At 39.8% G+C, this 27084-nt stretch overlaps 2 protein-coding genes across 7 annotated transcripts in view; one reads left to right on the plus strand and one right to left on the minus strand.

The window, feature by feature from the left end:
• MACROD2 (mono-ADP ribosylhydrolase 2) overlaps positions 1-27084 on the plus strand; it is an 825711-nt gene that overhangs the window by 81273 nt on the left and 717354 nt on the right. The gene's annotated exons all lie outside the window — the stretch shown is intronic.
• Positions 13919-26843, minus strand: FLRT3 (fibronectin leucine rich transmembrane protein 3). Its single transcript, XM_030269682.4, has 3 exons — positions 26670-26843; positions 18737-19482; positions 13919-17673 (listed from the first exon to the last, which is right to left on the minus strand). The coding sequence occupies exon 3, from the start codon at positions 17626-17628 to the stop codon at positions 15679-15681; it is 1950 nt and encodes a 649-aa protein (XP_030125542.1). The 5' UTR covers positions 17629-17673; positions 18737-19482; positions 26670-26843; the 3' UTR covers positions 13919-15678.

Consider the following 27084-nt stretch of genomic DNA (forward strand, 5'->3'; position numbering starts at 1 on the left):
ACTGAAGTTTGTGAATGCTTCTCAAATAAATTGAAGGTTTTGAGCACATTTTGTTTATATTTGGAAGCTGAAATTATACTCAGATGCCCAAGCCTGAAAACAGAATGTAATTTGGCGTTCCTGTGTAAATGCTTCCTGAACAAGGGGAAACACTGATACAATTGGGTGTTTAGTTGTGCATGTAATAGATACTAACTTGGTCATTCTGTACTTGCATTGTAAACTTGCTGGTTTTGTTAATTGGTTGGCTATAAAGAGAAAAGGCAGTTTAGAGGGACTCAGGATAAACTTTTTTAGTTTTTTAATCAATATTTACGGGTAGTGCTAGTACCAGAGAAGCTCTGCTTGTTTTACAGCTGTGATAAACCCTGCTAGGTTTGAAAAGACCTTCTGTTTAGTTGTGTGCTTCTCATAGCTGAACAATTTTGCTGGAATTTTCCCCCTGCTTGCTGTGCTGGTCTTTCGGTTTAAAGTGTGATAAATCACAAGGTGGGGCCTGGGAAGCGTTTGGTGGTGGTGATCCTGGGCTGCAAGAACGTGTCTCCCAGCCACAGGATTGTGGTGTTCTTCGATGCCAAGGGAGCTGTGTGAAGATGAATGTAGGAGTAGTGGCAGATGTGCTGACTGAAGAGCTGCATCAGGAGATGCAGAGCTGAGAGAGAGATAGACAGTGAAGTCTGATGTCTGTGATAAACATGATAAAAATTTGCTGAGGAGCAGCTTGGATTACAAAGAACTTTCTGCTTCTTTCATGTCTCACAATAATTAAATGGTCCATTTTTATTCAACTTGTTTCAAATGGGGTTCTAATTAAGCAATAACTAATGAAATATGAGATTAAGCATCAGCAGATCTCTGGTGGGCAGAGACGTGCCCAGGGCAAAGTTTAAAACAGTTTTGTAAAACTTGTGTTTGAAACAAAGCAAAAATATTTATTACTGAAGCAGGAGTCAGATTCTGTGAGTGTAAATGCAGATTGAATTAATTTTCTTAGTGTTATGCGGAACTGAAAAAACATAAAATTTAATATGTATTCCTTTTAATGTGGTTGCGATATCATCACCGCAAATTTTAAAAAAATGGGTTTGTAACCAGATAAGAAGATGCTATCAGGCACTTCTAATTTTAATTAAGGTTCAACCTATTGCAGGGATATATATTTAAAGAATTAATTAAAATGCTGTTCACTGTATAAGAGATATCAGTATAGGAAATTAGCTAATTGCAGTATCATAGGGGATCTGTGCTTTGCAAGCTGTTTTGTGATGAAAGCATCATCACGTGGATGAGAGGGACATCTTGAGAGGAACCAGGAGATGATGACAATGACCTTCTTTCTGGGTTAGTTGGAGTAAAAGTGGTCACTGGGCTTGCTGCATCTGTGCAAGTCAAACAGTGTTCAGTTTTTGTTTTTCTTTGGGGTGGGTGGCTGGCACAAATACTCAAAATACTTGAGATAATTGGACATAATTTGATTGCATCATGGTAATCCTGTCTCCTGCAAGAAGGGCTTTTGAAATGGTTAAGATACCTTTAAAGACTTGGACTCTTTCAGTGCTGTCATTCTTGATAACCTTTTTATCGCTGCAAGTTTGAGCGAAGGTACTGCTGGAGCTCCTCAAAGATCAAATCGTGCTTTATTTAATATTTTCATTAGCAGCCTTTACAGAAGAATTAAAAGCTTGCTAAATAAATTTGCCAACTCCAAAGCTGAGAGACACTAGCAAGGCGGGGGAGGACTGGATTATTAAGTGAGAAGAATTGCTTTCCTCTGCCATTAATTGGTTTCAGGAGAATGTTGTGTGCTTAAGGATGGATGATATGAATTCCTTCTGTAAGCTCAACATTTGGGAGCAGTAAAGAATGAAGGTGTCCTATCTGTACTTAGGAAGATGAGTTTAAACAGCCACAGGTCAAGGAAGGGAAATTAGGATACTGGTGGAAGGATCAGCCAGCATTTTACCAGTGGCCTGGAAGAGCTTGGCTTCAGCCTAGAAAAACATAAGCTGAGGGGAACTAGGATTGTTTTTCATACGTTTATGGTAGGAAAAAGTCCCAAGCAAACCACAATTATTTAAGCTAAAGAATGGCTTTAGAAGGCTGCATGGAGTGTGAATAGGGACTCCCACTTCATCTGGCAGGCAGGTGATTTCTCACCCTTTTTGGTGCTTCCATGGGCAGGGTGCCTTGAGATTTGCTAGTTTTGGCAAACTCCAAGGTGAAGTGTTGGAAGTGTCTCCCCCACAGAGCACATTTATTGGGAGATTGCTTTAAATGATTCCTTTGAAAAGAAAGAACAAAGCTTTTATGAAGAAGTACTTAAAAAGGGAACTTAATGCATAGACAGCCCTGTCTTTAAGAATTTAGTGCTGCTCTTGGTGGGTGTGTGGATGCGCCAGACGTCTTCCAACACCTCTGAGTAGGTGCCAGTCTGTCAGATTAGCTCAACTAAAATAAACCTTTCTCCCACTCCCTGCCTGCTACCAGCCCTTTGAGAGAGAATTGCCTTTTAAAATGTACTGGGGTATTCACTGGGCTTTTCTTCTGCGGTTTTAAGCTAGTTTTGAAATGAGCAGAGAAGAGGTGAAAAATGTTGGACGCTTTTAACACTGTCATTTAATGATCTCATCATTTGAGCCTGTTTGTGGAGAGGTGGCTTATCTTGAGCTGTTCTCTCCTTTCCTTGCCTGTTTTCCACGAGAATGTCTCCTATTGTGTTAAGCCAATAACCCTTATTAATAGGTCAGTGTAGAGTATTAATGAGCTTTTACACTGTGGTTATAAATGTCACACTTGTTTCTAACAGTAGGAATGGGAAATAGAAAATATTCCCTGGATTTGTTCTCTTATTTTCAACAGTATAAAACAGTTGATCTAATTAAAAAAAAAAAAGCTTTTATCAATCAGAGCCTTTTAGCTTTTGTTATTTAAAATGCTATCCTAAGGACCAAGCATTATAACATTTGCCTTCATAAACACCTGTGGCAGCAGCTCTCTGGCCACAGAGAGCAGGCACAGACTTTCCCAGGCATTTCCTGGGGAAGGCTGTGAGAAGATCAGAGAAAAGAATGAGAAATAATTCTTATTGTTGCACCTGCTGTTGTGCACATGTGAAACGTGTCATGGAGATTTGTTTAGCAAAGGGTGATTTCTTAATTGGACACTGGATGGTGTTTGGATTGATTGAGCAGTTAGGTCAAAGCTGGATCAGACTGGCTGTAAGGGTTACTGAGTTTCTTAATAACTATAGTATAATATATTATAGGATGATATAATAAAGCAATTGATCAGCCTTCTGCAATCATGGAGTCAATGCTAATTACTACCCGGCTGGGGGCCTGCGGCGACAAGCATCTGCTTTAGAAAAGTTAAAAAAATAGGAATTTGCCGTGAAATAGATGTGTCTGTAACGAGAGAATTTTGCAGGGCAACCTGCAAATAAAAGTTGAGAGTTTTTATTTGTCTTGTGAACCCACAGTGTGTTCACTTAGCTTGAACACACCAGAGTTTTGTCATCACCTCAAAAAGCAGCAGAATTAGTGCTGACAGAGGTATAAATGTGCCAGGCTTGGCTTATAGCAGGAGTGGCCGGTATGATTGACTTGGTGTAACGTGTCCAAGTCTCCATATGGGTGGCAGGTCTAAGCAAACATATTGTACAGCCCAGAAAACAGCATAGTGGGAAAGGGACACCATGGTTCATAGAAGGGAGGTGGTGGCAGCTCTCCAGGGCTCCCACTCCTGCCTCCTTGCCAGTCTGAATTGCAGAACTGCCCAGTAATGTCATCCTTCAGAGTTTCTACAGTTTAATTTCCTCCAGCAGCAACTGCTCCAGGACATAGTTGCTCCTGGCAAGGTGAGGTAGCCCTGGTGCTGTCACTTCCATTTTGTTTTCAGTCGCAGTTACCTTAGTAAACAAAGGGCTGAACATCTGCAGTTGTGCTTTATCAAATGATCCTCTAATGTTGCAAACAAAGAAAAGGGTAGCTGAAGGCATTTGAAAGTAGCTTAATAAATTAGTATTAGTGTTGTAATTTGTTCACTCTTTACTTTTGGCTGCTTAGCAAAAATTGCTTGGAAGACCTATTAAGTTTATCATAGGAATGATGCTGCTTTATACAGAAAAATATCTGGCCATATGCTTGTAACTTTATTTTAAAGGACAAAGATTAATGAAATGTAATTTAAAAGGAAAAATTACATAAAATTTATAATTATGTTTATTAATATAACATAAAATTATATTTATAATTATTAATTATATTGCTTATAAAATGTATTATTATACATTATGCTTTCAAAGAAAATGGAGAATAGATTTAGAGCACTGATGTTCCCATTTGCACTATGGCTATGTATGGAATATATGGTTTTGAGAGATCAGGGTAAGTGTCATGTAAGGAGAGTTCTTGAATGGCAGAGTAAATATCACAAATTCTGCAGTGTTAGACAATCTGATGCAGACTTGCATGGATTTCAGTATTGTGCAGCTGACTTCATAACTGGTTAGTCCATTTCACATTCCTCTGGCATGTTGTGCTGATTCCTTCTATTGCTGCTACAGCTGAGCCAAAAATTACTGGTCCCTTTCAAGCTGATTAGAAGAACATTTAAAAATCATTAGTAAGGGAAGAATGTTACAAAAAAGACCTTACAAAGCACATTTTTAAGAAGGACTGTTCTGGACACAGAATATTTTCATTTTTTTAAAATAAAGTTGGAATGTGTAAGTTGACCACTATGGTTGGAGGAGTTGGCCGAAGTTGTGTTTGTTTTTCTTTTCCTGCTAATTTTCTTCTAATATGAAATACCTGCAATTAACACTGTTGCTTTTCCTCGTATAGGAAATACTGGGTTTTTTTCTAGGCAGATACAATGATTACTCCTGCAAAACTGTTGATTTAACAACAAATACCCCCAGCACTTTGCAGTGTTCAGGGAGCCTGCATCATCAGCATATAATCATATACCGCAGGTATTAAGTAGTGAGTGTTTTTTTACTGTTACAGTAATAGTTAAATCTGGGTCAGCTCCCAGGAGAATAAGAGTTTAAAGCTCTTGGACAACTTCATAGTGCCCATGTATGAATGGGCTGTTTCCTTGCTGTGCTTCAGTGGTTCAGGGAAACACTGGCAGTTTTTCATGTGCTGAAGCTGCTGTCCGTGGGCTCACAGTGCCACTGCCCTCCTGTGAAACAGAGAGATGTTACAGGCTGCCATGCGACATCCTGGGATTGATAACAGATCTGCTTTTGGGTGTCTGTGCTGCACCTGAACAGGTGACTCCCCATAAATCTGTTCTGTTGACTCGTATCAGGCTATTGGGATGCGTAATGTCCTAAAACACCCTAGTGCTCCTGTTAATTTTTCTGTTAACGGAGCCAAAAGAAAAGAATAATCTTGCAGAGGACAGGTCTTCTATCTTGGAAGTGTTTGAAAATGGCTGTGGGAGCTCAGGATCACTTCTTGCCTCCCTGTTCTCACTGCTATTGAGCGTGTACAGCATCCATTTAATACAGCACTAACCTGCTCAGCCAGATGGTAAATGTCATAGAGATATCTTCATGTTTGTCTGAGGCTTTTTTCTGTGTAAGGTGAGGTAAACTTCAGTAAATCTCGCATCTGATCATGGGGAATAAATTTGATGTTGCTTTTGGGCATACTTATTACATATCCTAATTCTTACTTGTTTTCAGGACATAAGTGACACTAATTTGCACTTGTACAGTTCCTCTGTCTTGATTACTGAGCAGGCTGGATGATGTGGAGATTAGTGATGACATTTTGAAAGACCAAATGCTTGCCAGTGTCTTTAAAATTCTCTCTTATTCCTTCGTTGTATGATCAAGCCCTGGGGGGAGATGTCAGAGGCAGCTTCCTACAAACATGAAAGCACTAGAAAACATGATCCCTGGCTTGTTTGACAGATGAAAGTTTATCATAATTTTTTTTTTTTTTTTTGCAATGGAAGGAGTATTGACTGTCTGCTGACCAGACCTAGCATTTTAGCTGGTTGTGAGACATGGGAGCACATGCCCTGGCAGGTTTCCAAGCCCCCATTGACACCTAGCATGGTTCATTTCCCTGTCCTCAGGAATTCTGTTTCATTCCCGGGAAGGCACAGGAATGTCCTAGATGGGTTCCTTAGCTGACAGTGATGCACCCAAGCATACCCAGACATGAGCTTTTCCTATTTAATATCCTTAAGCACCAGTTTATAGCAGCACTTTAGAGATTTCCATGAACGACTATGGGAGACTTCACTCATCACTCACATATTGACTTACAAACCTCAGAAAAAGGTCAGTGTTGTGGGGATTTGACCTAATAGCTTCCTAGAGCTGCTGAGCAAAACAGAGTAAGAAACATTCTGAAGAGCTAGATTTATTTTCTTTTCCTGAAAGTATTACCACAAAAATCTTTGCATCAGTCAATTGCTGCAAAAATTTTGCATAATCCAAACCAGGCTTTTGTTAATACTTCACTAGTATCCTTTCAACCCGCTGAACATGTTTTAATTGATTTGGTGGGATTATGTGGAAGGATAAAGTCAGTCTCTATTAGCACAAAGGAGAACAGTAGGTTCTCCTTTTATTTATTTTATTCTCCTTAAATTTTATTTTATCTAAATAAACCAGCAGTATTCAATGTAGCAGTGGGTAGTGTTAGGTATTCTGTGGAGGAAAAATAAAATACCTGTCAGAAATATGCTGATGACGGCAGCCTGCCTGGAGCTGAACTCATTGTAATAAAACCTCCTGGACTGGAATGGCTGCCACTCATGCCCCCCAAGCTGTTTTTGCAGTGTGCAAACCCACAGCCAGCATCAGGCCGTGCAGGAGGCACCACTGGGCTGTGAGGTGTCAGCTGGGCCATGGCAACGGGAGCTGGAGCCTGGAGGAGCTCAAAGAGTGGGATTAGAAGACCTTACATCCTTTTACTGTGCACTGGATCACTGGATTGAAATCACTTTGATAGGTGCTTTTTGAGGATTTTGCAGGCTTGGTTGTTTTTTTGATTTGTTTGGGGGTTTATTTGAAGTCCCCGAGACTTGGTTGCTTTGCTCCTGAGTTTTGCAGCCATGCCAGCATTGAGTTTAAAATGGCTATTAAGACAACCCAACTTATGCTGACTGTACCAGCGGGGTGCTCCTTCATGAGACACAGCATATCACCTTCAAATCCATATCAAAGAGAGATGCTCTCTTTCCCTCCCTTCCCAAAGTGGTTTGGTTGCTTTGGGAACAAGATGTGTTTCTTGCATGAGCAGCTCCATAGGTCCTTTTGTCAAAATAGCTGAGCTTGTGGAAGTTGTTTTTTTTTTTTTTTTTTTTCCTTTCAGTGAAACAAGGGAAATCTCCCTGCAGCATACAATAGCACCCTTTTCCATCTAATTAGCATCCTAGTATAATGTGCTCCCCCTCTCCCATCTCTAAGACCTTAAAAAAGTTTTGAAACACTACTTTTTGCACTTCTGGTATTTTATGACTAAAATTATATAAGTGTTAAAGAAGTCAGTTGACAACACAGGGGAAATGGGAAGGGAAAAAGAGTGGGAACTGTACTGCACAAATGGCCGTTTACTTCTGTGGAGAACATGTATTGAAAAACACTCAGGAGGTCCTCAATAAACATGTGCTCATCATAGCATTGGGTATGAAGTCATACAAACCAAACCTTTAAAACTTGTTTATAGGTAAAACTTAGCATTACATCAAATTTTCCATGCTTGAAAGATAAGCTATTTGCTTGTGTTTTGTTTTTTTTAAAGAATACTGGAAGATAGTAATAGATTTCAGAGTTTGGGACAAAATGTTTTGGACAAAACACAGACATTTAGGACTTCTTTTTTTTTTTTTTTTTTGACAAAACCAGCCTTGTTCAGGTGTATTTGGCTCCTTTTAATGCCTGTCTATACCCAAGGAACACTGATCAGTGCACCTCTGTCCCTTGGCCAGCAAATAATGAAAGACCTGAGTATTTCCTAAGACATATATGATAAACAAAGTAGTTGTTCTTTTTTTTTAGCATAATTCAATTCTCAGTAGTAGAAATGTGATTTTGTGGTATTGCACTTACCCTCCAAAATTCTCCTTAGTTGATCTTGTTTATTTGGACTTTCTTAAATTCATATATGGAACATGGGAAAGCAACAGTGTTAAGAGCAGCTTCTTAGGAATATATTTTTATGTTGTTCCCCCCACCCTTTACATAATGTATCTGTAAGTTCAGGGAATAATGGAGATTTCCAGGGAAAATATTTTGTGATGTGCCTGCCCTGGATTTAAGTTCAAACTCTTCAAGGAGGGTTCAGCACTATTCCATTATGTGTCAACAAGTGTGATTAGCAATGAAGAGGTTTTTACATGCATAATAGTCCTTTTTACTGAACAAACGCTCTCAATGAGCTTTATTTAATTAATTTATAAAGCACCAAGGTGTGTAACTGGGAGAGGTGAGGTCTGAGACAGCCATGGTTGAGCTGGTGAGGTCTTACATGCAGTTCCATCACTGACTTTTTTTCCTTTATCCAAGGAAATTGCATGAGGTCAGCAATTTATCTCCCCGAGTGATATTCTCCTGACTGCTTCATTTGGCTGCAAGGTGCTGAATTTCAACAACCAGAAAAACATCCAAGATCTGGCAGTACTCTGTGGCATTTTTCTCAGTTTTTAGTTTAGCATGCTATATGTCATTTCTCTATAAGGGAGAAACGAAAAGGTTTTTAGAGGATGAAGTAGGTTACTTGCCATTAAGGAGTTCATAAGGTGAAATAATTGCTTTAAAGACATTAGGCAGAGGTTCTGTGTTATCAGCTAATGCCGTAAAATTGTATTTACTCACTGGGTTAGCATTTCCCTGTATGTGGCTTTCTTTCTGTTAATGAACGTGGGCAGTAATTTATTCCATCAGGCTTAGGAAATAAGTGTCTTAATGTTTCTTGAGAAGATTACTGAAGCCAGGTAAACAAATAAAACACCACAGATTCTGTACCTATCCATGCTCAAACTGTGTAGAAAATGGAAATAGTTTGAGAAGGAGTGCAATGCAAATAACTTGTGTCCATTAAATGTAGCTTAAACAGGGGGTGAGCATATTATATACACGATCAGGATGGGCATAGGGTTTACACAGGCTTGTATTTGGGATGTAATTCTGGAATAACAGTTAAAACAGGATTTCTTAAATCCTCTGCTTTGTCAGCATTCCTTGGTAGAAGGGTTTACCTTTTTAAAAATGGTTACTTTTGTACTTCCTCATTGAATCCATGGAAAAACAACACTTAAGGAAGCCAAATTAACTCCACTTTACACACACAAACCAGTAGCTGAAGATGATATGTAAGGTAAGGAGGCCTTTTTGTACTGCCTGTTGAAGCTGGTGATGCTTGGTCTTCATTTTGGAAGTTTTGTTAATACAACAGGCTCAGAGGTGGACAAAGACTTAGATTTGCCGTGGCCTTCTGTGTGTAATCGAGCCTGAAAGATGCTTCTTCTAAGCCACACCTGCATTAGATAAATACAACTGCTCGTGTGCATCTCAAAATTTATAAGTTTCCAGTTTTTATCTTACAGTAGTGAAAACAGATTTCATGACCTTTTTGCAATCCTTGCAATAAAAACGAGGCTTCAAGTTAAAACCCTGGAAAGCATTATTGTGAGGTGAGATGGGAAAGCAGAGTTTGTGGGGATATCTTTTATCACACCAGCACCTGCTGTGTCTGAGGGTATTCATTTAAAATTATCAACCAGTTGAATTTGTATCCCATTAAAAATGGAAAGATTTTCACTAAAATTGTTCCTAATTGTTCCTAACAAAAGAAAAAAAAACCCAGAAAAAATATGAAACAAAACTGATCCCCACATCCACAAAAAACATCTGTTTTCATGTTGAAAGCCAGTTTCCTAGTAGGCATTTATCAAGGACTAAGGCCACTGGAGGAAAGCGGTATTACATAAATTGGATGTGAAGTTCTGAACTAAATAAATTTTTAAATATTTTGCATAAATTAGGGACATTAAATGATGCACAATGTGCATAATTTCATCCTTTTGTAAATGATGTTCCCACAGTTAGTGATTAAAGAACATGGTGCAGCCCCTCGAGTTTGAACAATTAGACCTTCCACAGCTCTGTCTGTAGATAGATATTCCTTAAGCTCAGCAAGGGAACAGAAGTGTGCACTAGCACTTGGCTATGATCTGCTCCCTGTTTTTGATGACTTAAGAGGGCTGTTCAGGACAGAGTATCAGCCTATATGAACACTATCAACCAGCTTGAACAAGTCAGATTATTTAATTAGCCCTATTAAGATCCTTCTATTTTTATAACTTATTTATGAGTGTTCTTGCTAAGCTTAGAAGGTCCAGCTTCAGATATCAAAAAGATGTTTTCAGCTCATGTTGTTAATCTTGAGGGGTTTTATACTGTGACTCCATTAATTTTTCACCTAAGAAAACAAAAAGGGGCCGTGAAAATTAGTTGAAGTTGTGAAATTCACATCTGCAGTCCTGACTTGCAGTTTTCAGGCATAGGGCATTTATGATGTCCATGCATGATGGACATTTGCTTGGTTGCCAAAATATGTATTGTATGCCTTTGCCTTAGACCATCAAAAATCCAGAGAATGTTTATTTAATACCCATTTGAAGTGTCTTGGTTTCCCCCAGGGGCGAAATGTTCCTCAGGCATCACTTAAAGACTGCCATGCTGTGAGTATCTTACTTGATGTCCTGTGCTGAAAAAACAAGGTGATGCTTATTTTGAGCATCTGCTTTGCCACCCTTTTATGTTCTGCTTTTATCCAGTTTTTTTGGGAGAAGCAGGCAATGATTTGATGAAAGAACTATTAAATCAAACATTCATGTTTACCAAAAGAAAAAACTTTTAAAGCAATTGTGTCCAGAATTTAATACCTGTGTCATGGCTGTACCTTCAGTGTTTGAAAAGGCTCTAATTTCATCACAAGGGTGGAATTCTTATCCACCACCCCAAAATTAAATTCATTTGCAAAGGGAAAAAAAAAAAAAAAAGTAAAGTTCTGATGTCTGAATTCAGTCAATGAGCTTTTTCTCTCTAATGGGATCACTCTGAGCTAGTTTGGAAGATGAAAACTTCTCAGGTATGGAGTAACTTCACGCTTAAAAAAAAAAAAAATCACTGGTGGTTAAATGCTGGCTTGTGGCTTGAAGCTCTGGCAGTTCTAGTATTAGTAAAGAAACAGTTAATTAAACAAAGATCAGTCCCTAGGTGATGCTGAAACAATGTACAGATTTAGAAGTAAGGTTAAGGCATTTTGAAAGTGGAGGGTACCCGTGTGAATTATGGTTCTGCCCCAAATTATATCAAACAAATGTAGTTTGGATAAACTGATGCAGATGGCATCTGCCAGCTCACTTCTGAAGGTCTTATCCAACTTCAGCTACAGGTGACTGTACAAAATTTTATCCTCTTAGAAGGGAAGTCTTTGTATTTGCTTTAGTGCATTATGTCATCAGTAAATTATTTTAATAGCAAATAAGCCTTTATTACTTTTGCTCTTGCTTTATTGCATTTGCTGCTCTACATTCAATATGTACAGCATTGGCACAAGATAGCTTGCATGCTCACTACTGCATTAGCAGGAGAGATGGAAACTGTGTTCCAAGACCATAATACTTTGAATTTAGTACTGTTAAAGCCAGAAATAAAAAAAAAACAATCAAAAAACCCCAACAGTTGCTGCACATCAGGCTCTGGTAAAAAGCTAGGTAAAAAGCTAGGAAATAAATGAAGCAAGTTTCTCACAGAACTGTAGAATATACTGAGTTCAAAGGACCCATCAGGATCATTGAGTCCAGCTCCTGGCCCTAGTTCTGGAAGGTGCCAAGATGAGACAAAATTAACTGTTTCCAAAGTACCAGGGTATTTTTGGAGACAGCTTTCAGGTTAAAACAGAACTGTGGGTAATTCAGGATAGCACTATAAATTAAAAAAGGGACAACGATAAAGAATGTAAAAAATACTTAGCATAGTATTTGAATATGGAGAGTACTGATCAAGTGAATTCTGCACATAGGTTTAGGCAACACTGAAAAAATCTCACCCCTTGCTCCACAATTAAGTATTAAATAGGACACAGAAATAACATGGAATTCGAAAACTGAGATAAATTATGTAGATTATTGTTATTTTGATAAAATTGTTGAACAAAGAGCCTACTGTAGTAATCTGCTTTGCCTGTGTATATACCTAACTGAAGGGATTTCTGATGCTGGGGAGCACTGCATGCAGCAGCTGCAGCACTACAAGTAGCAGTCTTGAAGAGATAGTCCTGACATGGAGAGGAATAGAAATTTATATCAACAGGCAAAAGAAAAAAACACACAGTTTAGTTTGAAAGCAATCTTTCACTTGCCAAATTAATTTTAACATTATGTGTGTGGAGTAAAATTTCCTGTAGAACCTGAGTAAGGTCTTGCACACTCCAGTGAGCAATTTTTTGCATTGACATCACATGTGGTAAGAGGATACCAGCTCTCCTGCAAATCTGACCTGATTGCCTGAGGAAGACAGCCTTGCCCAGATTTTCACTCTTGCTGGTGGAAGGTGAAGTAGCAACAACTGGGTTGATTTACTGAAGTTGCTTTGGATTTGTACCCTTCTGCCTCACGGGCAAAAATGTCACATAAAAAGTAATTTTCCTTAAGACTGTCATACAATTATCTCTTCAAATGTTAACTTTTTTATACCCTTATGATCTTGTGTGGCATCACTGCAGTTGGTACATACTGTTACCAGTCACTTCTGGCTTAGGTGCCTCAAAAGGCAAAGTACTCACTGAGTGTTGTTTTACCTTTTTCACAACATAAATTTGGAGCCAACTGAGACAGAGGTTTTCAAATAGCTTGAAAACCCAACAAAACCTGTTTAATTTTGTTACTGGAGAACTGCTGGCAAAGAACTAGGCTCTCTTGTCAGTGACCCAGCCATTACATAGGCTCAGATATCAGGGATGCCCCTGTGTGACTGTTGACAAAGAACAAGTCTGTCCAGTCCCTCTGTGTTGTTTCCTTCCCTGCTCACTGCTTGGGAAGCTTTTTGCACATCAATGTAATGAGGTTGCATATGCTCAGTCTTGGCTTTCTTGACTTTTCCTAGATTGGCACCTGATGGGACAACAAAGCAAAATAATCTTGTTTGGCCTATTACACTGGGCTGAGTGTTACACTCCCCTTTCCATGGATCCATTCAATGTTCCATGCAAAGGAGACATGGTTTGTACAAGGTCAGTAAGGAAGCACAGTGCTGTGTGCCTCCACTGCTCAGGAAAACTGCGGGAGACATTTTTGAAAATGATGTGTCAACAATTCCATGGTACAGGGAGTTTGGAGAGGAACTTCCCTGGGCACATCTGGAAAATGAGGATAAAGAAAGAGTGTGTCACTGGAAATTTTGTGTCTGTGCAGTTAGATGGATCCCTGGTAGGAGATTCATTTGCAGGCTTGATTGCTGAAACCATTAGTCTCAGTGCTGGTCACTCTTTATCTCTTGTTCTTTACTACTGTTAGAGAAACAGACAGGCCAAGCATCACTAAAATTCTCATAGAATTAAACTGCATTTGATATACATTCCTTTTTGTCTGAAATAGTAAGTATTTTTAATTTGCTGTTTCTTTTAAAAAACTCCCATATTTCAGAGGGTTGTAACTCCATGCCTTCCCTCCCTTTCATTGTTCACTGTTGTGAAAACTTTTTTTCCAAGCAATTAATAATGGAAGAAAACCTGCAAGGGTAATACTGTTAACCTGAACACAGAGTGAGGTGAAGCTCATGACCTGAGAAGTAGTAGCTTCCAAGTGGGTTTCTTATCCAAGCACTGCGGAGGTGCAGCATAATTTTGAAGTACTTTTTCAGCTTCATTCATGAATAAGACCAGTATTTTTCATAGTTAAGTTATGTATGAAAAGGTGGGTATTTTATTATTTCCTTTTGTCTTAGTTTTTAAAAGCTTGATACATGTAGCGTTGGATCAAGGCACACACAAGACTGGCCAAAGGGCATACAAAGCACTTTGGTTTTTAGTTGAAGAAACAGAATGATTATTGCAACAAAGAGTGGCTTGGGGTTTAAACATGAAATAGCTCATAGTTCAGCAGGAAGGCAGAAAGAAACATGTTACCTTACAGATTTACCAAGGAATTTCTGGATAACTGTGACAGTAATGGGCAGTATTCCTGACTGTAACAGCATTATAATGAACACAGACTCGTATATTCGTCAGAATAGCTGCATTCTCCATTTGTCTGCTCACCTTTGGGACCACCTTAGTTTTTGAGATCTTGCTTTTATTGCCTGGGGTTTTGTCCTGCTCTCTTTTCTTGTGAAACTGCACTTTAAGCCCTTTTTCTTTTCCAAGCAGTTTGAAAGAGTTGTCTCTGTCTTCCTGCCCTTTTCTCCCAAATGCCTGTGAGCATCTGTGGTATTCACATTCTCTGAAGAGAGAGAGACATGACTCTCTCTCTCCCAGGATTTTTCCTGGGAAGTTGTGAAACACAGGAAGAAAGCTCAGAGAAAGAAGGAAACAATTCTTATCTCTATTCACTGCTCCTGTTTCGCACATGTGCAATGTGTAATGGAGATTGTTTACCAAAGAGTGATTTGTTAATTGGACACTGGTGAAGGTTGTTTGGACTGACTGGCCAATTGGGTCAAATCTGTGTTGCAACTGTCTGGAGACAGTCACAGGTTTTTCTTTAGTATCTTTTTAGCATGATGTAGTTCTAGTATAGTATAGAATTAATGTAATATAATTTAGCTTAATAAAACAATTTATTCAGCCTTCTGCAACGTGAGGTCAGAGCACATTATTCCCCCTTCAAGGGTCACTGCTTCAATAAGCATCCATCACTATTTTGTCTGTAATATACAGACCACTGATTCTGATAACCAAAAAACTATTCCTGAACTGTGTCTACCCCCTTGGTTTGTAGAGCCTACCACTTTTTTTTTAACACTTGTCAAAAGATTCAGTCTCATGCACATCATCTATTTGATTATTCTAATTTAAATTGGATTTCACCACTGTTGAATGGATATATCCAGACAGCTGATATTGCCCATTACTACACACATTTTTGTTTATTGAATATTGTTGTGGTTTACAGATTTAATAGACTCAACACTGGAAGTTCTGTGAGTTTTTGTAACCACTTTTTGATCTTCCTGATTTGCCAGGTTCAACATTATTTTATTGATACCAAAGTGAAAAATGACCTGTGCTTACACTTACAAGGATCTCAGATGAATGTTCTGACTGCTCAACACGGCAAGAAAATTCACTTTCACAGTCAACAAGTCATCTTACTCAGTAGAACACAAAAGTTAAATGGTCTGTAACTTCAATATTAGCAAGGAAAATACAGTACAAATTACTAAAAAATACTAAAATATAGAATTGTGGTCAGGTATCCCCACTACATTAATCGCAGCAGTAGCCTGAAATTTGAAACTTTTAATAAAAAGTTCTTAAATATAAATTATATGGCAAATGTACAGTACATTGCTTTGTCAGTCTTTTAATCCAGTGTTTTGCAGTAGAACAGCGACTGTTAAGTCAGTCTTTTCTTGTTTTCTTTAAAAAACAAAACAAACCCAAAAAACCCAACAAAACCCAAACCAGTCTTTCATGTCCCTCAGTATCATGAGTGTGAATGATCTGAATCTGGAATACCACTGTCTCTGTAGCTCCTGTTACTACTGCTTTCACTGTGGCTGTTCTTGTACAGATTCATGCCATTAGGTGGGAAAATGGTGTGTATTACAAATTCCTCCTTGGACACTTGGTCACTGGTTATTGGTATCATCTGGAAAGAAGTCTCCCTGATTTCCAAGATGGAGTTATCCTTCTTGGTTCCTGCTTCGGCATAGTCATCTTTTCTCCGGCGTCCCTTGCTGTAGGTGCAGTTCCGGGAGAACAGGGACCCGTTTCTATGGACGTACCAGCAGACCAGGGCCAGCAGCCCTATGGCCACCAGCGCCACCACACCACCGATGATGGCGGCCAAGGGCAAGCTGGAGTTTTTGTAAGGTTCTTTCTCCTGCTCCCGATTGAGGGTGGTGGTAGGGTTGTACATCTTAAGAGGTGCCGTCTCGGTCTCGATGCATTCGGGTGTTTCATCGGAGAGATAGATATTGCTGGTTTCCATGGGAACCATGCACACACGGTATGGTGACTCTGGTTCGAGAGCCGTGAGCAAATAGTCATTTCTGTCGCCTGTAACTATAGTTTCAGTTATAGATCCAAAGGCAGGGCTGTGACCCATCTTGAGCCAGCTCAGTCTCAAAGCAGTCATTGGTAGTGCAACTTTCCAGGAGATGTGAATAGTCTCCGTGCTTACGGATTTCACAAATATTGTAATGATTTTGCGTACTGGGCTTGCTGTGGTTCTGTAATTTTTATTTAGGTTGGGAGTCTTGATGTCTGGTTGTTTGGTCACAGAAATAGGCCAGTGTCCCTGGGCTGGGTATAACGTGTTTGGTACTGCAGTAGTGATTTGGATGGTGCTTACCATGCTATCGTCCTTACAGTCAAACAGTTCTGCGCTGAGGTCTTTGATAGCCATTCCACGTACCTTTTCTGGTGCCTGACACATCAGTCCACGTACGTTCACTTTTAAAGGCAACGACTGTAACCAGTCACGTACCCATTTCATTTTGCACCCGCAGTGCCAAGGGTTGTTGCGAAGAAAAAGTTGAGTGATGTTGTCTAGATCATCAAAGACACCCTGAGGTAAATTGCTGAGATTGTTATTGGACATATCTAGGCGATACAACTGCCGTAAGTAAGAGAAAGCATTGGGTGGCACACGGTTGATATGGTTTTCTTGGAGATAAAGCTTTCTTAGGTTTGTTCCCGGCAAATTCACCGGTGCAGCTGTGAGTGAATTGCGAACCAATGACAATTCTGTAAGATTGACTAGATTAATGAAGACTTTATCTCCCAATCCATGATTGTTTAGAAGATTTCCATCTAAAACAAGGCGTTTTAGATTTGTAAGGTCTTGAAGGGACAGCTCAGAAATTGTGGAAATACGATTATCATCCAAGCGTAGCTCTTCTATGGTTTTAGGCAAACCCCAGGGAATGGTGCTAAGGTGATTTCGAGAGAGAAAAAGAAGTCTGAGATAGATGTTGTCCCGGAAAGCTCCATCCTCAATGCTAACGGCAGAAACAGAATTATCATCCAAATGCAGTTCTTCCAGATAAGGAATTTTTGAAAGTGAATCATAAGTAATGGTCCTTATATTGTTCTCCTGCAAATGCAGTTCCTTAATGTACTTAGGGAGGTTAGTGGGGAATTCATCTAGGCTGTTGCGGTATAAATATATTCTTTCCACCCTAAGCAAGTTCTTCAGTTCTGAAGGAATCCCAGCATTATTTATTTGATTGTTCTGAAGGAAGAGGGTAGTTGCATCCTCTGGGATTCCTGTAGGAATAGACGTCAAATCGCGATCATTACAATATATGAAACCCACATCACAGCGACATACTGAAGGGCATGGTTTGGCACTAACAGAATAAGGTGCCATGTCAAGTAACAGCCCTATTTTAGTCCAAACTAGGAAGATGCTCCAGGTAACACTAATCATGGTCAGGAATGATGAGATTTCTATACAGTTCTGATCTTCAACAATCTAAAAAAACCAAACAAACAAAATTATCCAGATCATCAGTGAATAAACCACAATTTAAAAAAATCAACTTCAACATTACAGAAGACATCTGAAACACATTAAACCAAAACTCAAGTGCGTAGATACATTTTACTCTCTTTTCCTTGCATCAATAATTCTACTACTTGTACTAATTAACTGCATAGTGATTGAAAATAATATAATCAAGTGTACCTGATCTGTGAATTATTTTGCTTAAGCAACAAGACTCTTTCTAAGGATTCCTTCCCATTTCATATATACCGACAATCTTTGTTCACAGATACCAGATAAGTACAGAACTGAAGTCACACCAGAGTTCAAGTAAATCATTCTATATCTGAAAGATAAGAAGTAATTCCTAAGCCAGCTAACTTCCTCAGGAGCCCTTAAGTGAACTATAAAACCCTTACAAACCTACAAGTCTAGTGGTAGCTATTTCAGAAGTTCAACAAAAGCCCTAAAAGCAAAGCATAAAATGCAGACAAAAGAGTGAGGGCCAGTGAAGACATTTTTCCAAGTCTTTCCCAGTGCTCAACTTCACAGTGTGTAACTTAGAAACACTGTGGAGTATTTTGCTTGGTTTTCAAGCTTAAGTGACTGCTCAGAAAGGTGAATGTTACAACTGGTAGAGCTATGGCTTTCTAGTTCACTGGATGAAATATTTCATTACATGCTTAATTTAATGTTTAAATATTTGTCATTCTCAAAAGTTGTCTTACTAAGTAGCACACTCATAAGAGTCTATTTGGCAGGTTTAACCACATTTTCCCATCTTATTACCAGCATAGTATAAATTAACTCTTGAGACTGAGATTTTCCTCTGCATTGGTAGTGTGCTCGTACACTGAGCTCAGGTAATTAGCATTTTTATAGCTTTTAAGACAACATAATTCAATTACCATTGTAATTAGGGTTGTGAGAACTCCTGCAAGATGACCTATGCATTAAGCGGTGTCATGACCTTTTCTCTTACGGGTTCATATATTAATTGAACTTTATTCTCAGAGGCATGAAAAGGAAAATAAATTTATATTGATCCTACCGTATTTAAAGGTATGAGTAAGTTTTGTGCTTGAGGATATCCAGTAAAGGGATGTCTTTCTGCCCAGTCACTCTTATGCTTTAGTCCATGCAGCAGTTTTTTCTCGATGGTGTTTACTCAGATAGTCCTTGGTGGTGGTGGTGTGTGTTTCCTGGCTCCTGGCACGATACTCAATGAGCATTCCAACCAAGATTTATCATGGTACATAAGCACACCAGGCCCCAGTGTAGAAAAGCTTCAGCTTCCTTCTATTTTAGTCCTCATGTAAAGTCTGTGAATGAAGAGCCTCTTTTGTTTGGTTTAATGCCTTTAGCAGGAATTACTTTCTTTGTGACTCTTACAAACTCTTCTGTGCAGCATAGTAGTCAGAGGAGGGAACTTTAGTGCCGCGTGATACAAACTATTCATTATGCTGAAGCTTGGAGGATTGCAGCCTCTTCAGGAGGTCAGGAAAGGGATGCTTTTTCCTATCCAGAATTATCCAAGTATGACCTTTGTACAGTAGTACATCCTGGTACATCCACACCTCTTTCAGAGAACCATTTTCCAACTCTTACTTCTTAACATTTCTTCCAAATTTGTAATGCAGGAAAGAATTCCTCCTGTGCTGCAAGAATGCAAGTTACTTTACCACAGAAACATCAGGCAATTCAGATGGTTTTCTTCATTATAAAAAACCCCCACAAAAATATGATTTCCTTCCCAGAAAACTCCCCTTTGAAAGCTTTCCTTGAACTCTTAATGTCCTGCAAAAGTAAAAACAAAAAAAATTGAATTAATAACAACTGGTACACACTAGTTTTAAGGGTTGCATTCCCTGTACATGAGTAGCACACCTTGTTTCCCCTAGGCATTGGTATTTCAGCAAAATCCACAGAGCTCTTTCAAAAAATGTTTTGCTGTGTAGTTTCATGTTACTGCAGTTTTGCTGGAACTATTTTCCTTTGTTTCAGTAGAAAAATAAAGGCAGAGTGTAATAAAATATTTGTAAATTATGTTTTTCATTTGATGTCAAATGCCAGTGTTACCTCCTTGGAGGAGGCCAAAATGGTTGCTTGCTTTGTGTTCCTGGTAAATGATATTCTCATTGGTTTTGAGTGTAAAGGGAGCTAATAACTCTTCACTAGCTACTGGGTGAAAGGGAAAGCATTTTTGTCAAAATATTGTATGTATTTCTGACATGCAGCATGTTGATTCTGAGCTAGGGACTAGCCAGGCATTTGTGTCTGCTTTTTGGCAATACATAGGTGGGTTTAGGTTGTAAAATTTCTAAAAAGAAGAAAAATATTATTTCTTCTATTTGTATTTCTTACAGAATATTAATTACTTTTTAAACAGCATTCTTAACTTGGGCTACTGCGTAAAGTATCCAGTGAGATACCAAGCCCCCAGCGAGTTTGTAGGTAGCATGTCTAAAATAAAAGTGGTTAAATCTGAAATGAAACAAATCCTTAATGTGTACTTGCTTTTTTCCCCTTTTGTGACTTCACGTTTGTCCAAGGGGCCGAGCACAATCCTTGGAAGCAAAATACTTGGCAGGAACAGTGTGCTGAGTAATGCTTGCTTAGCTGCCTTCCTGGGAGCAAAACTAGAGCATCTTCTGCTCCTCCATAAAATACTTGACCTAAACACAAACACTCTCTGTTTTAAAAATGCCTTTTGCAATTTGTAACAGGTCTGTTATGAAACAGACCGGTCATACTTCTTACAGCAACACAGAATATGCAGTGATAAATTTAAATAGATACAAATTTTGCTGCTCTTTTTCATAGAAAAAAGTTAACCATTAAAAAAACCAAACCCCAAAGCCCCCCATTTGAGAGATGGTGTGACTACCCATCATGAGAGGGAGTGGAAAAGACTCTTCTCTCCTGCTGCTGCTTTCCTGTTCCTCTGAGCTTTGTTTTCAGCATCTTGTTTGCAGCAGTTGTCCAATGAAAAAAAAAAACCAACTCAAAATGAGAGACCCCTACATTGGCATAAATAAGTATTTTTATGTATTCTTTATTTAAGGCAAAAACTCAACCTCTCTGGCCACATTTTAGAATAGAAGGGAATGCATGTTTAGTGGTAACTTATGTAATTTGGGTAAATTATATAATCATTATGAAATGGAACAAGAAAAGCTCTGTATTCTTCCAGTGTCTAGTTTTCTTGCTCTGTATTACTCAAGTGTTTGGGGAAAGAAGCCCAGGCTGTATTCCTAAAACTCTGAAATAAAGAGCAACTTAACAGCTGTAGAAAAAAATGGTGTCTCTTAGGAACTAATGTGAAGTCGTGATAGAAGGTATTTTCTGGAAGGGTATGGTGAAACAGGAATATAAATTCCTTTAATAGGCCTTTGAAGGCTACAGTAACTTTTAAGTACTTAAAATCATAAATTTTCTTTAGAACTCTGAGCTGTAAAGAACTTGTTAGTATTAAGCAAAACGTTGGCTCTAGTATGCATACATTTCATAGATACATGCACACGGCAATTTCATTTATTTTACCTTTCTAGCACAAAAACTCTTTCCTCTGTGCTTCAGTTGATAGTCATCTCTTCATTTATTGCCACTATTATAATAGCAGTAATGTGCAGGATTAAAACGAAAGCACTAAAGCTCATTAAGTTCCTGGATTTTTTTTTTATCCATTCTCTCAAAATTACATGAAAACAAGAGTAAGGAAAAGAAAAGGTCTCTTTGGAGAAAATGACACTGTTTCAAAAATGTGGATTAAGGCTATACCCCCCACTCCCTTTTCTAAACTTAGAATAGTTTTCTTCAGGTCTTGATTGTTTGATATCTCGCACTTCCCTTTTATATCTCAAGCTATAGCTGAAAACAATGTTTTTGCATTTCAAAGGCTCCAGTGATCTGTCTACAGAGAAGAAGGGAATCGTGCTGCCATGCTCCAACTTTCCCCTTCTTGAGCTGTCTCTAAATATTCCCTGACACCAAGTCATTATAGCTGATCCGGCAGGATGAAAAGAAAAGTGACCCCCACTGGTACAGACACTGTGTCCAGGTTTCTGCAGCATCAGACTGGGAGGCTTCATGGACACATGGTTTTGAAAGAAGCTATTATTTTTGAGCAGACCAGATTTTAGAAACTGTGCTAATAATTTTTAAATTCAAAAATCAGTCTTTGTTTTTTGGTAACAAAAGTAACATTGGAAAAACTGAACAATCTCAGCCTTTTTGCTCTTTATTTCAAGTTGAATATTTTCATGAACTTTCCTGAACCACATGATTAAATTAGTTTTCCTGGGACTATGTGAGCTAGTGAATTACTAGAGATATCAGGAAAGTGTGGACCTTGCATGTGGACTTATCACTGTGGTACAGTTAAGGGGACATCTCACTTTAAAATGTTCAACATAAGTTGAGCTATTTAAAAAAAATACATAAGAAGAACAATGTATTTACCCTGAAGTATGGAGTCCAGCTGCACTTGCTGTACTGTAGGCAGGCAATGGCATAACAAAAGAAATAGTTTTGGTGTATTTGAAAAATTGGGATTTTTTTTCTAAAAACAGTGTTAAAAGATTTCTTTCCAAGCTAGTATAAAATGTGAATAAAATCAAGACCTGTCTCACTTGAGGTCATACGATGCTTATTTGAATTTCTAATCTACCTCTGTGTTCCCAGAAGTAACTCTGGTAGCTCAGTGGCTTCTTTATTATCATCAAAGTAACAGAGGAATGGGAAACTACTAGGTATTTTTAGGTTGTAGAAGACAAAACTATTATTCAAAGCCACCACTAGAACATACATACTTGATAAGCCAACTTGCTTAACCAGTGTACTTCTATTCCAGAATTAGCTCTCTATTTGTGTAGAAGTGAAAACATATCGGAAACACAAAATGTGCTTATTTTTTAAAATACTTTTGAAGTCCATCTACTGCTTGTAATGTCAGTTGTGCTTACAAAGGTCATGCTGCAGCTTAAACAGCTTCACCAACTTTTTTTTTTTTTTTTAAATAAGTTCCACAGTGCTAATCTAGACTTAAAACAATGTCCACACTTTGTTTTCTTTAAGTGTATTACTCAGGGTTAGTTGACAGAGACAGCAAAATGCTTTCTAAGCACCCTGTCTAGGAGCTGCAATTTCCACGATCATCGTATTTCAGGAAGGTGCCCCAGCCTTTTGTTTGGCGCTAGGCAAGCAGAAGGTCCTCTAGCTGTCTTTCCAAGGGGTAAAAAATGTAAATGAGCTTGTTAAAATGAGAGTGAGCCCTTCAGTCAGACTGTATCACTGCGTGTTAGTGAAATTTGTTGTTGTTTTTTCTTGGAGATTTCATTTACTTGCAGAAAATTTTCTTGTGCAGTAGGAATAATACTGCTTTGTGTCTTATTAAGTCTAACTCAAGTGTCCTAAAAAATGCAAATTTTTATGTGATCTTCCCTCAAATGCAAGTAAATCTGACTTAGAAATTAATTCTGAGTAAAAGCTTGACTCCACACCCAAAATCAGCCAAACCTGTATTTGCTGTAGAGGATGGAAATGAACTATGAGTGGTTCTCTTCTGAAGTTTACTTCTAAAATCTTTCCTAGTTTTGAAGATGCTGGGTTGAAAAGACCCAGACTATTACTCTACTCCTTCTCACTCTCTTGTTTTGACTACTCTGCTGCAGGAAAGGTTGCACGTTAAGAAAACACTTTGAGGGGGAGTCTTCTGCAATGGATTTTTGGTTTGTGTTTTAGTGCTCTTTGAGCTTAGCCAATTATGGCTTCTAGGTTTTCTTTTTGAGAGCTGCTGCTGAGGTAACTTGTCTGGGCATTAAATAAAAGAATAGAGAACAAATGCTGCCATTGTTTCAAGGGGAAAAAATCTGGTTTTCCCCTCTTGACAAGTTTAGGTAGAATTATACCTGATAGGGAGTTTCTGGCACAAACTTCCAACATGTAAAAACATTACTTGAACACTAGATAAAGTTTCAGTAGTTTTGTTTCTTTCCTTTTTAAAGGAGTTGTTTGCTCATATCCTGATTACTAAGTTTGCTCCTCAAAAAAAATAGAAAAAATGTGAAGCTGTAAGACTGTTTGGATTCTTACAGCTCATGAAAGGCAAAAGAGAGTTTGTGATGCCATAAGATATGTACTGAACACTTCTCAAGATTCCTGCCCTGAGTGGTATTTGACTGCTTTTAAAAATAAATGCAAGCAATCACATATTAATTCTTCCGCACATTCCTGCGCTTTGAAGTGATTAAGGAAAAAACTGAAGAGCTAACTAGCCATTAGCATCCATGCTTCCTGCTCCAAGGAGACAAAGATGGCCATCTCCCAACTGAAGCCACTTCAAATAACTGCAACTGCAAAGTTTGCAAACTCCAGCAATTGCTTTGATTAGTCACCATTGCCTTACACAATATCGGGCAACTTTTAGCTACTGGTGACAGAGGGGAAAAAACCAAACCAAAACAAACATCAAAAACCCCAACCCAAATAAAGAAACTAATCTTTATTTTGTTATTGCTGTAAAATGTATCCACTTTATTTCTGGAGATCAAAGCTTGCTATGAGTTTACTACAGAGTTTTTTGCCCACTGGGGGGTGGTACATGCTACAAAACCTGTGCTTTTAAGAGCCACAAGTCAGATGTTTTTTGCTGCTGTCCAGTCTTCTCAAGCTTTAATTACAACAAAGTCTCCTGGTGAGAAAAACAGAGGCAGCTTGCAAAAAGAGGGAGTTATAAAAAAATAAAATAAACCGCTCTTCTAGAGAGTTTACAGAATTTCCCATGCTTATTACTTGCAGTATTTATCTGGTTGTTCTCCAGTTAAAATGGTGTAAGTGTACCAAAAAAAAAAAAAAAAAAGAGAATTAGCATTTTAAATATATTCCAAGGGTTGTCACTGTTTCTGGTATACAGGAGAAGCACAGAAGACAGGAAAAATACAGCTTTTAGAAGTGATTAAATGTGGATCGAAAAATAAAAAAGCTTGATAGCAGCATGAAGTAGGATTAGAATAAACCCAGTGTATTTCAAGATAATTGGCTTTCTGTAAACCCAGGTATACCTTTTGTTTATAAAATATTTGAAGCCCTATCTTAAACAGGGCTGTATTGTATGGTTTTGGAATAAATTAAAGGAAACTTGAAGGTGGGTTTTCTTTTGAGGGAGGGAAGGGCACTGAAAGATCTTGAGTATGACCTAATGCATGGCATATATTGACAAGGAAAACACAGACTGATCTTTCTGTTTTATAGCAAATAATTATTTTCTTTATACACTTGAATTGACAAATGCATTTTTCAGTCTTATTCAAAGAAATGTTCATTAAGGCACAATATCCCCAGGCAATAGATGGTGAGCATAACTGATGCTTCTATTTTGTTGGGCAGTATATTTTAGACGAGGAAATTGGGGGCAGGATAATGAACTGTTTCTTTAAGTCTGAACATTTTCAGCCTCTTTGTATACTTTGTATAAAAGATGTACATGGAAATGCAAAATGTGAATCTTCTTGTTTCAAAGAGGCAAAGAGAAAATGCATTCAGCTAATATGCAGGAATAGGATTTAACTGTAAAGTAATTCTGCATTTTGGTGTGACTCTGGTGTAGAAAATATTCCACTGTACTCTGTTAACTAACCAGAACTGATCCCTTGCAGAAGCGAAGCGACTTGCCTTCAGCCTGAATTAATAACCCGTTGGTAACAGCATTCCATGAATTAGTTAATTACATACACTCGTCCTCGCGTTTGCAACACTCCTTGCAACTTTGCCTGGATGTGCCAGGGTTGAGCTCAAACCCCTCTGCGGTCTGAGAGATTAAAACTGAGGCGACCTCAAAGAGCAGGACTGAGCCAGAAAGGCAGCTGTCTGTGCAAGAGCTGAGCTTTTATTCGCCAAGGGGATGAGCTTGGAAACTAAGCAGGAATCCAAAAAAAGAACCAGCCAACCAACCCCAAAATCAGAAAGCTGTGCCTGGTTGCTGTGAGCTATGGCAGATGCTGGGAAGCAAGACCACTACGGTGGGAAATGCAGGAATACTTGGGCTCTGCCTGATCAACTAAGTTGCAGCTCCTAATTGCATTTGAGGAAGAGGGTTAAAAACAAAAGATTTTGGAACATCCAGCAGTGTGAAACGATTTTTGAGGTCAGAATCACGTAGAGATGAGGTGTGCAACAAAATACATAGTGAATTATTTATTTGCAACCCATTTATAAATTAGCTGTGCCTGTATGAGGGCACACAATCACTTAATACACTGAAAACAGCAGAAAAGTTGATTAGAACTAGGCGAGGACCTATGGAATGGCAGGAGGATTATGAGCCAGCTCTTCTTCCCACAGCAAGTGGGGCGTCGGGGCGGGAATTTGGGCCTGTTGCATTCTTTCTGTGCAACCATTTTGTTGCCCATCTTCTCGCCCGCAGACTTTGTGGTGCGGGGGACAGCGCTGCGCAGGGGCGCGAACGCATCGCTTCGATTTATTTATTTTTTTTTTAATAGATGCAGCAAGAAGGGATGGAGGGAGGGGGAAGTTTCCCAACCGTGGGAGCGATGCGGGTTACGCGCAGGATCGCCCACCACCATCCGCGTTAAAACGCGCGGCCGGGTCCGAGCGCCGCGGGGCGCGGGCGCTGCTCTGCGGGTGCCCCGGCGCGGTTCTCCGCCCCCGCGCAGGGCGGGTTAGCGCTGCCTCCTTCTCCCGGGGCCGGGGCAGCGCAAGCACCGCACGCCCAGCCCGGGGAAGCCCCGGCTGCGCTCCAGATGTGCGGGCTAAGCCCTCTGCGCTCCTGCGCGTCGCGCTGCGCACCCCGCCGGGAGGGCGGGCGGGCTCTCCCCGCCGCAGCGCCGTGCCCGCGCTCCGCCGCTGGGAAGCGGGGGGTGATGTAGGGAGCGCGCCCAAACTTCCCTGCACATCCTCCCGCTTCTCTGCACCCCCCGACCCGCGCAAGCCCCGCGGAGGAGAAGAAGCGGTTACCCCGCGCTTACCTGCGGAGAGGCGCGGAAGGGGCGGTGCGGGCGGCAGTGGCGGCGGGCTCGGAGCTCGGAGCGCGGAGCTGAGCGCGGTGCGGAGCGGGGCGGCCGCGCACGGAGCTCCGCGCGCCCCTCAAGTCGCGGCGGCAGCGGCGGAGCCGCGGGGGCGGAGCCGCACGTCACGGGGGGCGGGGCCGGGGCGGGGCGCGGCGCGGGGCCGCCGCCAGGGGGCGCAGCAGGCGGCGCCGCGGCCCCGCCGGGGGCGGACGTGGCTCTCCTTCGGGGGAGGTTTTAAAAGTATTTTTTTTTATCCTGTGTTTGACGTGGCACAGAAGCGGTGGTGCCGCTGGTGGTCCTCTTCATCCCCCATTTCATCCCCCAGTGCCCCGCTTTGGGCTGGGCAGGTGATCCAGTTCCCTGGTTTTGTGTC

The sequence above is a fragment of the Taeniopygia guttata genome, chromosome 3 (assembly GCF_048771995.1).
Source record: "Taeniopygia guttata chromosome 3, bTaeGut7.mat, whole genome shotgun sequence".
NCBI lineage: Eukaryota > Metazoa > Chordata > Aves > Passeriformes > Estrildidae > Taeniopygia > Taeniopygia guttata.

Excerpts from the sequence above, each read along its gene's own strand:
- FLRT3 (XM_030269682.4), bottom strand. The coding sequence starts at position 17,628 with ATGATTAGTGTTACCTGGAGCATCTTCCTAGTTTGGACTAAAATAGGG.